This window comes from Elephantulus edwardii, unplaced genomic scaffold (assembly GCF_000299155.1).
Source record: "Elephantulus edwardii isolate Elephantulus edwardi_28Jun2011 unplaced genomic scaffold, EleEdw1.0 scaffold00011, whole genome shotgun sequence".
NCBI classification, from domain to species: domain Eukaryota; kingdom Metazoa; phylum Chordata; class Mammalia; order Macroscelidea; family Macroscelididae; genus Elephantulus; species Elephantulus edwardii.
Window position 1 is genome coordinate 20,747,909 of NW_006399761.1, and position 12,151 is coordinate 20,760,059.

The 12,151-nt window shown below is 39.9% G+C and overlaps 1 protein-coding gene across 1 annotated transcript in view; it reads left to right on the top strand.

The window, feature by feature from the left end:
• KIAA1841 (KIAA1841 ortholog) overlaps positions 1 to 12,151 on the top strand; it is a 60,585-nt gene that overhangs the window by 35,088 nt on the left and 13,346 nt on the right. The window contains exons 13-18 of the mRNA XM_006880946.1: positions 1,416 to 1,448; positions 2,281 to 2,380; positions 8,974 to 9,068; positions 9,889 to 9,917; positions 10,002 to 10,075; positions 11,839 to 11,927. Coding sequence (XP_006881008.1) covers positions 1,416 to 1,448; positions 2,281 to 2,380; positions 8,974 to 9,068; positions 9,889 to 9,917; positions 10,002 to 10,075; positions 11,839 to 11,927 — 420 coding nt within the window. The remainder of the gene's footprint in view (positions 1 to 1,415; positions 1,449 to 2,280; positions 2,381 to 8,973; positions 9,069 to 9,888; positions 9,918 to 10,001; positions 10,076 to 11,838; positions 11,928 to 12,151) is intronic.

Sequence of the window (12,151 nt, forward strand, 5' to 3'; positions counted from 1 at the left end):
AAAAAAAAAACAAAAAAAAATAGGATTTTTCTTTCCTTGTAGTTCTAGAAACTTACCCAAAAGGAATTCTTATTTATTGTCAGTGTAATCAGAAATATGTTTAATTTTTCAACAACTCCAAAATTGAAATAACATCTTTAAGGTGCACAGAAAGCACTGGTTGCCCTTGAGTCCTCTTACTAAGGTCCAAGGACAATATTGTCCTGTGATTTTTTTTTTGTCTTTGCGTTGATTGGAGGATTGGAGTGGTACCTTCTTTTTTTTTTTTATGAATGAACTAACATGACAGTCACCTTTATTTTCTGTCCTCACAGCTTTTCAGTCATAGTAAAGGCTTTCAGCCTTCTACTACAATGAGAACAGCTAAGTAAGAACCATATGAATGCATTTTAATTTACCCATAAATTTGGCTTAAATATATTTTGGAATAATTTCAGTTTATAACCTGGGGACTACCTGTATTTATAGGGTCTGAATTCTCACCTTTAACCTGTTAACAAAGCCAGTTACATTCTTGAGCTCTGGTGGCCTAGTGGCAAGACACTGTACTGCAGTCCCAGAGGTACACAGTTCAAATCCACCAGATGTTCTGCTGGAGAAAGAGGGGGCAATCTCCTCCTGTACCAGTCAGATCTGGTTTGACGGTACACGTAAAAATAATACAATAAAAATTAAAAAAAAATTTTTTAAAAGCCAGTTACGTTCTTAATACTTTTATTAGGCTATGTAAGTAAGATTATATTATAACCTCTTTGATCATGATTGTATTATATGCTAATGTCACATCAAGATAGTGTGCTTGTGACTATTAAGTACTAAATATCCAGCAACCTGAAAGTTTCAGGAGTTTCAGGAGTAGTACCTTCTTAAAAAAGTAATATCTCTCATGTGAAGTGCTTTATAAGCTCCAGGGGGCTACCTCTAGTCCTTCACATTTATTTAATGTTAACAGCTAAAATTAAATTTAATTAAGCTGATTAAATAAGAGGTCTAAACTCTATCGTTCACATTTATTTGTGAATGATACACAAAATAGCAAATAGGATTTCTTCAATATTCCTATGTGATTTAGTTCCTTCATTTATAGCACAGTGTAAACTTTAAAAAGTTACGGTAATAGTTTAAAAAGCAAACGGCGACAGCCAATTTCCTTGTCATTGAGAGTTGGTACTGGACAGATGCTGTTGGTTCTTGGATATTGTTAAACTTGCCCAACCTCCATGTGACAAAGGAGTGGTGAAGATTATAACCTATCATTGCAGCTGGAATTTTAGTACCTGTTGCAAGCTTTGTGGGAGCTATCCCCTTGACATCCTCAGTTCTTGGACAGCTCCCATGCGAAATAACAAGGGAACCATAGTCGGAATAGATGCACATGTATTAATTTCTTGTTTTTCTCTGACTTTTTTTAATAGTTTCTGTCGCTGAAAAACTGGACTCTTCAGCTGGTAAATAAGCAATTATACTTGATTTTTCTAGATCTCTTTGTTTCTAAATTAAAGATTCTTTTAATTGAATACTATGAATATCTTGTTTTAAAAAATTGAAATAACTGCATGTATGTCTTCCCTTCTTGCGTGTGCAGTTTTTTCGTTAACAAAACATACCATTAAATTGTTAAAGACGTACGCATCCTACCTTCCCTGGCTGCCCAGCCTTTACGTCTGGCTTTCTGACTAAGGGATGTTTTAAAAATAACTTTTAACTGACATTTAAGACACTGAACAAAGCAATAGATTCAATTCCGGTTATTGGTTGACTGATTGCTTATTTGTTTCCCATTACTACGCCGTCTGCTTCTAGTACGCAACAGAAGGTAGTAGGATTTGGGGTCAGTGATAGACTAGAACTTCCGGGAGCCAGATGCAGAAAGTGGTCCAGGGCCCACTTCACCCAGAGGGTGTGTACACGTGTGTGATTAGATCAGGTTCAACTTTGGAAGTTACTGTATTAACATTCATCATCGTATCAAGAGTATACTTTCAATTGAGTGTTCTAGATATGAAATTACATTTCAGTAAATAAATAGTGAATATCTAGCACAGAATGCCTATGCCTAGCACAATACTAGTTCTGTAAAGGAAATACAAAGATTTCATGGAAATCTGTACCAAGTGCAGAAGTTCTTTTGCCTGTTTCCTGAGTGTTGAGCGAGTCATTTTATCAGCTAGCTCTTAACTGTTTCATTCATCCAAAATAAATGTAGATGAGTATGTTTGAAAGAATTCATTTAATAAGTGATACTATTCTGTTTTTAATAGGATTTTTTTTTTAATTCAGAAACAGCAGTCATTATTTTCAGAAGAAGAAGAATATACCACTGGATCTGAGGTCACTGAAGACGAAGTTGGAGATGAAGAAGAAGTATCCAAGAAACAAAGTAATGGTTTCTAAATCAGAGTCTTGTGTCAGCGTCCGTATAAGGGTTGTGTTCATTTCAAAGGCTTTAATACAAAATATAGGGACTTGTCTTTGTAACTTTCCACAATTGGTTTAATATGGTAAAAAAATAAATACTTACTTACTCCTGGCATCACTGTAGAACCCTTAGAGATTTATAAAGAGAAGTTCAGTGCATGACCTCCAGAGTGTCACTTTTTCCCCCCCATGTTGTGTACCATCTAATCGGATCCGACTGACACAGGAGGAGATTGCCCCTCCTTCTCCAGCAGAGCAGCTGGTGGATTCGAACTGTGCACCTTTGGGATCGCAGTGCAGTTTCTTGCCTCCAGGCCCCAGAGCTCCCTTCAGAGCTTCAGTTTTGTTGCTAGGTGCTGTTGAGTTGACCACAATCCATAGCGACCCTATGCACACCCTGTTCAGGTACCAACCTTACAAATACCACCATGCTGTTTTCCCTCTACGTGTAACCTAATGTGTTTCTCAGAATGTCTCTTTGACATCATAGTACATTTGAGATGATTTGGAATTGTGCTCAAATGAGGCATTCAAAATAAAATAAGCACTATTAAGATTAAATAAAAAGAATTAAGATTGCTGTTAGGTGCCATGGAGTCGAACACGACTCAGAGCGACTCTGTGAACAAAAGATCTGAACCCTGAACTGTCCTGCGCCATCCTCACACTTCCTGACCCCATTGCCACAGTCACCGTGTCAGTCCACCTGGTCTTTCTCTCTTTCACTGACCCTTCAATATTAATTATAAATATTAAATATCAGCATTAAGATTAAACTAAAAGAATAAAAAATTATCAATAAAAGATACAACTGTTACATAAATGTAGAACTAACTTGTATGAAAGAAAATTTAACTCAGTGAGGGAAACAGAAGGTGAAATTGGTGAAAAGGCATTTGAAATCAAAGCAAAACAAAAGGGCATTTGAAGACTGGTGTTAATATAGTGGGAAAATGTTAAAATAGGATTTCATATTAGATACAGACTAATTATTGTCCTCCAAGACAGTAAACTCATTGCCTGAAGGGTTATTGTCCCTGATAGACTTCATTTGAGTCTCTATCGGGAAGAAATCTGCAAGTTAATATGCAATTGCATACGTAACATCTGAGCTTTTAATCAGTGGTAGTGAAGTCAAACACGAGACCATGAAATAATTGCTGGGTGCGGTACAGAAAGGACATGTACCTTCCTTCTGTCTTATTTCTAAGTTTTGGATAATTTATTTGAAGTTGGATCCCCTACTGAAAAAAAAAAAACCAAAACAAACAAACAACAAACCACCACTCTATTCCTGTCCTCACTATTTTTTTAGTATAATTAGTGGGGAAGAGGTGTTCCTTCATTCCTTCCTGTCTGGAGGTTGGCCCCTCTCAGAGTCTCTCTCTTTCTGAGATGTAGCTTTCCTAATATCTCTCTCTCTCTGAGACAAAACTTCTCTAATAAAAACAGAAAACAAAGGGGAGCTCTGGTGGTCTAGTGGCAAGAAGCTGCACTGCAATCCCAGAGGCTCACGGTTCAAATCCACCAGATGCTCTGCCGGGAAAGGAGGGACACTCTCCTGTACCAGTCAGATCCGATTTGACGGTACACACACACACACACAAAATAATAAAATAATATTTTTTTTAAAAACCCAGAAAACGAAACAAACAACAGCCAGGAAATCAGGAGACATTTTTATTTCAAAAAACAAGAAGAAGAAGAAGAAAGCGTGACTGTGTTGGAATTTTTTCCCACTCCCAAAATTTTATTGAGGTATAATATACATATAATAAAACTTGCCCATTTTAAGTGTCTACTTATGACTTTTGGCATATGGTTGTGCAACCACTACCAAAATGAAAATACAGAGCACCATCCCCTCGAACTGATGCCCTGAACTCAGACTACTAGCTTCGCACACTGAGAGAGTAGATTTCTGTTTGTTAAATCTGCCTACCCATAGGGGAGCTCTGGTGGCGTAGTGGTAAGGAGCTGCAGCTACAATCTCAGAGGTGCACGGTTTGAATCCACCAGATGCTCTGCTGGGGAAGGAGGGACAATCTCCTTCCTGTACCAGTCAGATCTGATTTGACGGTACACGCACACAAAAACAATAAAATTTAAAAAGTAAAAAAAAAACAACTTAAAAAAAAATCTGCCTACTCATGGCATTTCTTTTCTAGCTGTACTTAGGTAGCTACGACATTGTGCTGTTAGTTAAATCCTTGCATTTTCTGGCATCACCAAAATTTTACACTGTTCCCTCATAGAAGTTGCATGAGTTTAACTTTTTTTTTCTTCTAAAATTTATTTTGTTGTTGTTGAGGCTTTTGTTGTTGTTGTTTTCTTGGAAGGGGGGTGGTTTGTTTTTCTAAAGCCCAAGTTTGACACTTACTCTATGTGAATCAGTAATCCCTTCTGTGTCAGTTTATGTATGGCTTGAGCTGTAAGGATCACGATTCTTTCTTCTTAGAAATTGCCAGTTGTTCCAGCTCCATTATTGAAATAACTGTTCTTTCCCCGTTGGATAACCTTGGCGTCTTTGTTAATTGATTGTTCCTGGACCCTTCAGTCTCTTCTATTGATCTGTATGTCTCTCCTTATATCAATACCATTCTGTCTCAATTCCTTTCATTTGTAGTGAATCGTGAAATCAAATGGTATTCATTTGCTAATAGTGTTCTCTTGTTTTCAATTATTTTGCATTCTAGCTATTTTGCATTTCCTATTAATTTGAAATTTCGTTTGGATATTCCTGTGAAAATCCTCCTCTGGTTTTTGTGAGGAGTAGGTTGAACCCATACATTGATTTGAGGAGAATTACTTTTTTTATTTTTTAAAAATCATGATCTGTCTTTTAAGCCATGATTATGAGATATCTCTCCGTTTATTTGATTCATTAGTATCTTCTAACAGTGTTTTTATATTTTTAGCATGTAGTTATTAAACATCTTGTGTTAAATTTATTCCTAAGTATCTTTTCATTGCTACTATTGTAAATGGATTATTTTCTATTTTCCATTTATATAGTGCTACCATACTAAAATATAATTAACCTTGGCATAATGACCTTATATCCTATAATCTTGCCAAACTTACTTACTAGCTCTTCACTTACAGGTTTTCCAGTCTGTATACTTCTTCTTTCTTTGTCTTCCCTTTGTGAACAAGTTAGAACCTAATGTGGGAATAGTTATCATTACTTTATATCTGATCTTAGAGTAAGCATTCAGTCCTACATTATTAAGTATGTAAAAATAGATACTGATTTCCTGGAAGGACAGGTGTTTACCAGGGTGAAGAGGTTTCTGTCTGTCTCTACTTTGCTGAGATTTTATAGTGAATGGATGTTTGTTTTGTCGTATGCTCTTCTTCCAACCACTGAGGTGGTCATGTTAAGTTTTCTCCTTTACTTCATCACTAGTGGTAAGAAGCCGAGCTGCAATCCCAAAGGCATGTGGTTCAAATCCCCTAGCTGCTATGGAGGAGAAGGATGGGCAGTCTCCTCTCATGTGAATAACTGTCTCTGAAGACCCCCAGAGGGTCAGCTATGGGTCACTTCCGACCTGAAGGCAGACAACAAACAAGATCAATTACTTTGGTTTTTTTTAAATGTTATACCAGCCTTGTGGACTAAACATGCCTGGTCAGGATGTGTTACTCTTTTCATCTGTCTAAGCTGTTATGTTAATTAGCATAAAGTTGCTCATAGAGTTATCTTACCCATTTCTTTTGAAAAGGTCTATAGTAATGCCTCCTCATTTGTTCCTAATACTAGTGATTTGTGGCTTACTTCCTCCACTATCTGGTTAAGAGGTTTTCCCTTGAGAAGGCTGTTTATAGTTTTATTGATCTAATTAGGTTTATTGTTCAAAGGGCCACATTTTGTTTTCTTTTTCATTGATCTTTCGCTATACTTTTCCCTCCTGAATTCACTTTGGGATTAATGCCCGTCACCCCCTCCCTCCCCCACTGTTTTTTACTGGCTTCTCTAATATAAACTCAAAAGCTACAAATTATGCAAACCAATAAAAATAATTTCACTATCTTAAAAAAAAGCTACAAATTTTCCTCTAAGCGTGTCTCTTAACTACTATCCACAACATTTTATGTCTCTTGTTTTCACTTTTAGACAGTACAAAACCTTGTAGTTGCCTTTTGACTTTTTATTTGACCCATGCTTGGAACTGATGCCTTCGAGTTGTGATGTTGGAGAAGACTATTGAACAGTCCTTGGACTGCCAATAGAACAAATACGTTTTGGTGAATGTCCAGCTGGTGTGGTCCTCAGAGGCAAAGATGGAGAAGCGTTATTTTAGGCATGTTTTTAGGAGAGGCCAGTAATTGGAAAGGTCAACAAAAGAGAGGAAGACCCTCTACAGGATGGATTGACATTAGCAGTGGGCTCAGATATATCACTGGTGTGGAGGACGGCGCAGTACAAGGACAAGTCTCATCCCTTTGCTCATAGAGTTGCTGAGTCGTAGTCATGTCAGTGGGACCTAACAGCAACGTGCTTAGAAGTTGTTGTTGTTGTTATGTACCGTTGAGTTGCTTGCAACTCATAGTGACCCTATGTACAACAGCCCTAAACTCCGCTCTGTCCTGTGCCAATCGCACTATCTCCTGACACTCCCATCCCAATTATCCCAGTCACTGAATCAATCCACCTCATAGAGGGCCTTCCTCTCCTGCACTGTCCCTCCACCCTCCCAAGCATGATGTCCCTCTCCAAGGACCTGTCTCTCCTCACAACATGTCCAAAGTATGTTAGACAGAGCCTCAGAATCCTTGCCTCCAAGGAGCCACCCGGTTTAGAAGTACGTTACATATTTCCAAATAGCTTAAAAATTTCCAGATACCTTTTAGTTACACGTTTTTAACAATTTTGCCGTCGTCAGAAAACTTACTGTTTGTGATTGCACCCCTGAAATTTTTTGAGATAAGGTCTAAGGCCCAGCATGCTCTCTGTTCTGGTGATTGGTAAATAGGCATTTGAAAACGATTAATTGTGCTCTTGATGGTAAAGCTGCCATTCGGTGTCATTGCGGTCAAGTCAGCTTGAACATCTGGTATAAATCTTTTACTTGGTTCATATTCCGGTTATTTTCTATGAATTACTGGGAGAGTATTGAGATTTCCAGTTCCCCTTGTTATAAATCCTCTCCTTGACCTTCCAGGCTTCTCAGTTTTTGCTTTGTATGTGTTGGAACTTGATGATAATCTGCGTGAACAGTTACAATGTATTGACTTTAATCAGCACCTGAAAAGTTATGCCTTTTGGCCTGTGGTAAAACTGCTTGTCTTGAAGTCCGTTTCCGTTATTAACAGAGCCAACGCTAGGTTTATGTTAACTGTTCAAATGACATATTTTTTTACATACTTTGTCCTTAGTTGACTTATTTTTTTGCTTTCAATTAAAAACATATATTTGATATAGCATATTGTTAAGATTTTTTTTTATCCCCGTGATGTGACACCAGGTGATGCCACCACTCAGATTTTTTTCTTTCTGTCCGCATCACCCTAAGCCTGTGTAGCTTGGTATTAACCAAGGACTTGGACAGAATTTGTAATCTGATTTTCTGGCTCCTCTGCTTTGTGGTTGATGTGCTGGCTGTATGATATCCTCATACATGACTAGGTGATTAGTCAACCCTGTGAGTCTACGGGGCATACGTAGTGTGTGCCTGTTGGGCTGTTAACCAAAAGGTCAGCGGTTCAAATCCATCAGGTGTTCTGTGAAAGAAAGATGGACAGTCTCCTTCTGTAATTATTTGTACTTAGAAGGTAACTCCACTATTGAATTAGGTTCACAGAGAGATAAGATCTGTTCGCCCCTCAACATTCTTCTGTGTTTCATTTCACTTGGACTTTGGTTTTATTGCCCTCGCTTCTTTTCCCCCAAGTTAACAGCAAGTAAAAAAAAAGCGAATTAATGAAAATGAACCCCTGTAAAGCAATTTCATGCCATGATTCTGAAATCCAGGCCATGATCTTTCCTATCACTCGCTATACATCTGAGAGCTGGGCAAGGAATAAGGATGACAGAAGAACTTCTGATGCCTTTGAGCTGCAGTGTTGGAAAAAGAGTACTGAACACCCCATGGTCGGCCAGTAGAACAAATATGTCTTGGAGAAAGCACAGCCAAAGTGCTCCTTGGAGGCAGAGATGATAAAGCTACACCTCATACACTTAGGGCATGTTGCTAGGAGGGGCTGTTCCTTGGAAAAGGACATCATACTTGGAAAGGTGAAGGGATGGTGAGAGAGGAAGACCCTCAACCAAGTGGGTTGACATGGTGACTGCCACAGTGAGCTCTTGTGTGTCAGGAAGTGTGAGGATGCCACACCACAGGACAGGGTTCTGACCTGTTCATAGAATCACTATGAGTCGTACTCGACGGCACTTAACAAAAGCAAAGCAATCTGCTTTACTGCTCCATGTGTTTACCTTTTATCCAGAAGTAATATGTAGGTTTAAAATAAATCAATAGAGTTTTCTTATTCAGAAGTAGCGAGTGCATTGTATGAAACTTCTGTTTTGAATATTGGCATTCTCTTTTTCAGGGAAAAAAGAGAAGCCAAAGAAGTTCACTAAGCAACCAAAAAAGCAGATGTCTTCTTCACCCTGTACTCAGAAGAAAGAAAAGGCGGTGGAGAAGGTGAGTGTCACTTATCTGTTACTGTTCTACAGTAATACAGTATTCTCCAGTTAATACAGAGAAATAAGTAAGCAAATATAACCCGGAAAAAAGCTTTCAAAAAGAATGGCATATACTACAACGTAGAAAAGAATAAAGCAGTTCTTCACAGGTTAAGGCAGGAGAGAAATAGAAAAGTACAGGATAGGGCATACAGTGGGAGTAACAGAGCATGTAAGTAATAACATCTGTGAGAGATCTCTGGTAGCCTAGTGGTAAGGAGCTGCACTGCCCACCCTCAGAAACTCAGTTCTAATCCACCAGCATCTCCAAGGGAGAAAGATGAGGAGTCTCCTCCAGTGTGATTTACTGCCTCTGAAAACCCACTGGAGGGTCAGCTCTGAGGGTCTTTTTGATGATGTACAATAATAACAGCTCTGGTTAAAAGAGAAACCCTGGATTCCAAAAGTTTGTGGGGGCAGAGGTGGTTGGAGAGAGTAATCACGTGGTGACTTGGGTTTTGTTGAACATTCATCTCTGTGTACCACAGAAAAGACCTCTAAAAGTTCCTGTTTTCAGGATCTGACAAATAAAGCAGTTCTTTGGGCACATTTCTTGACCTCTCTGAGCCCGTTTTACGAATGAGACCATAACTTGGGCTGTGTCTCATGGTGACTGGGAGGCATCCACACCTGATGCACGTGATGTTCTTATACACTATCTTGCACCATGCTGGTGCTCGGTAAAATAAGCTCTTCTCATTAATAAGAAAAACAATCACTGACCTTTTTCTATTGCGGCCTTCATACTGTCTCCTTTTTTTTTTAAATTTTTCGCCCAGTCAGCTTCTAGAGATGCATCTCCCTTCATGTGAGTATATCATCTGGATCTAGTTTGATTCCTGCTCCTTAGACCACACAGACTCTCAGACTTCTGTTTGATTTTTGTCCAAAGTGTGAGTATGCAGAAAAATAAGTGGGATGCCACGCGGTCCTTGCGATTCAACCAGGATGCCCAGAGAGAAGATGGTAAGTTTTACAGTTAGATAATGTGCCAGCAGGGTGCAGATAACCAAGATGTCTATCATTCCATGAAGAAAGCTCAGTGAATTTTTAAATTCCAGCTGGGAAGAGACTTAGAGTTAGTGCATTCCGACTTAGGTATCAACCACGTTTCTGTTAACTAGACAATCCCTGGGGTCATTGTCTTGCTTTATCCTTCTGTGGTCTTGAGAAGGTCTCCTAGGCTGGTTCTTGCCCAGGACTTTGACTTCATTGAAGATGGCTATGTATGTTGTTGTTATGTGCTGCCGACTCATAATGACTCTATAAACAACAGCACCAAACCCTGCTCTGTCCTGTGCTATTCTCACTGTCTCCGACACACCTACCCCAACTACCCCAATCACTGAATCAATCCTTCTCATAGAGGGTCTTCCTCTCCTGCTCTGTCCCTCCACCTTCCCAAGCATGACATCCTCCCCAAGGACTGGTTCCTTCTTGCAACATGTCCAGAGTATGTCAGATGAAGCTTTAGAATCCTTGCCTCCAAGGAGCGGCCTGGTTCAACCCTCTCTAGGACGAACCTGTTTGTTCTCTTAGCAGTCCATGGTACATTCAATACTCTTCTCCAGCACCGCAACTCTAAGGCATCAATTCTCCTTCTATCCTCCCTAGTCATTGTCCAACTCTCTGATGCATAACAAGTGATTGTGAAGACCATGGCCTGTATCAGGCACACCTTACAGACCATGTATGTAGCTCATTTATAATAATCTAGAAGACAGTTTGAATGCCCAAGGACACTCTCTGTGCACCTGTCCACAGCAGAAGGTCCCAGTGGCCGTGTTGTTACAGGCCAGTGCCGCGTCTCAATGGCAGCGCCCTCCACTTGTTTGATCACTGCCTGTTGGACATCCTGCCACGTCTCAGGATGCATGTGGTGTTTGGGGCACCCTTTCCCCGCTGTGCCTTCCCTGCAGCTACAGAGACACAGGGCCCCAAACCTCCAGTCCCCACCTCTACCCTCCCTGCGCGGGATCCCCACTTGTCCTCCATGTTCCCCAGATAGACACTTGCCAGCCTCCCCCTTCACACAACCTTGTGTCATTCTGCCATCACAATTCTGTTCACCCTCTGTGGCCAGACAGAGAGGTCACGGACAGATGAGAAACAGGACGGAGCAGCATCCCTGGCCAGTCAGCCATCCTCCCTCTTCTGGCCTGGTTGTCATTATTAAGGTGGCCTGCAGAGGGCGCCCGCGGCCTGCCACATTGGAAGTGCCACCTGAGAATTTTTTCAAAGTCATAAATATGTGGATTCTGAAACTCCATCTGATGTACTTTGGGCATGTTGCAAGGAGAGACCAGTCCTTGGGGAGGGGCATCATTTTGGGGATGGTGGAGGGACATTTTAAAAGAGGAAGATCCTCGATGAAAGGGATTGATTCAGTAACTGGGGTGATGGGATTAGGTATGTCAGAGACAATAAGGGTGGCACAGAATAGGACAGGGTTTAGGGCTGTTGTACATTGGGACGCTATCAGTTGGAGGCAATTTGACAGCACATAACAACAGAGATGTTGCTTAGCAAGGTTGTAAAAGCAGCAGAGGTTTAGTCCCTTATTTTACTTACTGCCTCACTTTCTTCAAAGATGTGTAGATGTGTCTGTTAAAAAATGTCAAAAATTTCATAAAGGATTTCATAAATCCTTGCTAATTTCAGTAATCTTCAACAAATGAAAGTCAATAAGACATCATGAAGAGTAAAGCTTACTGTTTCTCTACCTTCAGATCAGCGGCGGATGTCTGAAATTACAGGGCACCTAATAAAAATGAGACTGGGTGACCTGGACCGGATGAAGTCCAAAGACGCAAAAGATGTAAGAGAAAAAACACTGGTATTTTCTTACTTAGAGGTGTTTTCCTACCTTTGTTTCCAGCACAAAAGAGTAGAAAGATGCTTCAGGCAGAATTTCTAAAAATTTTTATTTAACATTCTTTGCTATTTTTAGATTCTGTAGCTGTTTAACCAGTTCTTTCACATAAGTTTCTCACCTTTTTTAAGATTCCTTCTGACATACTTGGTGTAGCCTTGAAGGTCTGG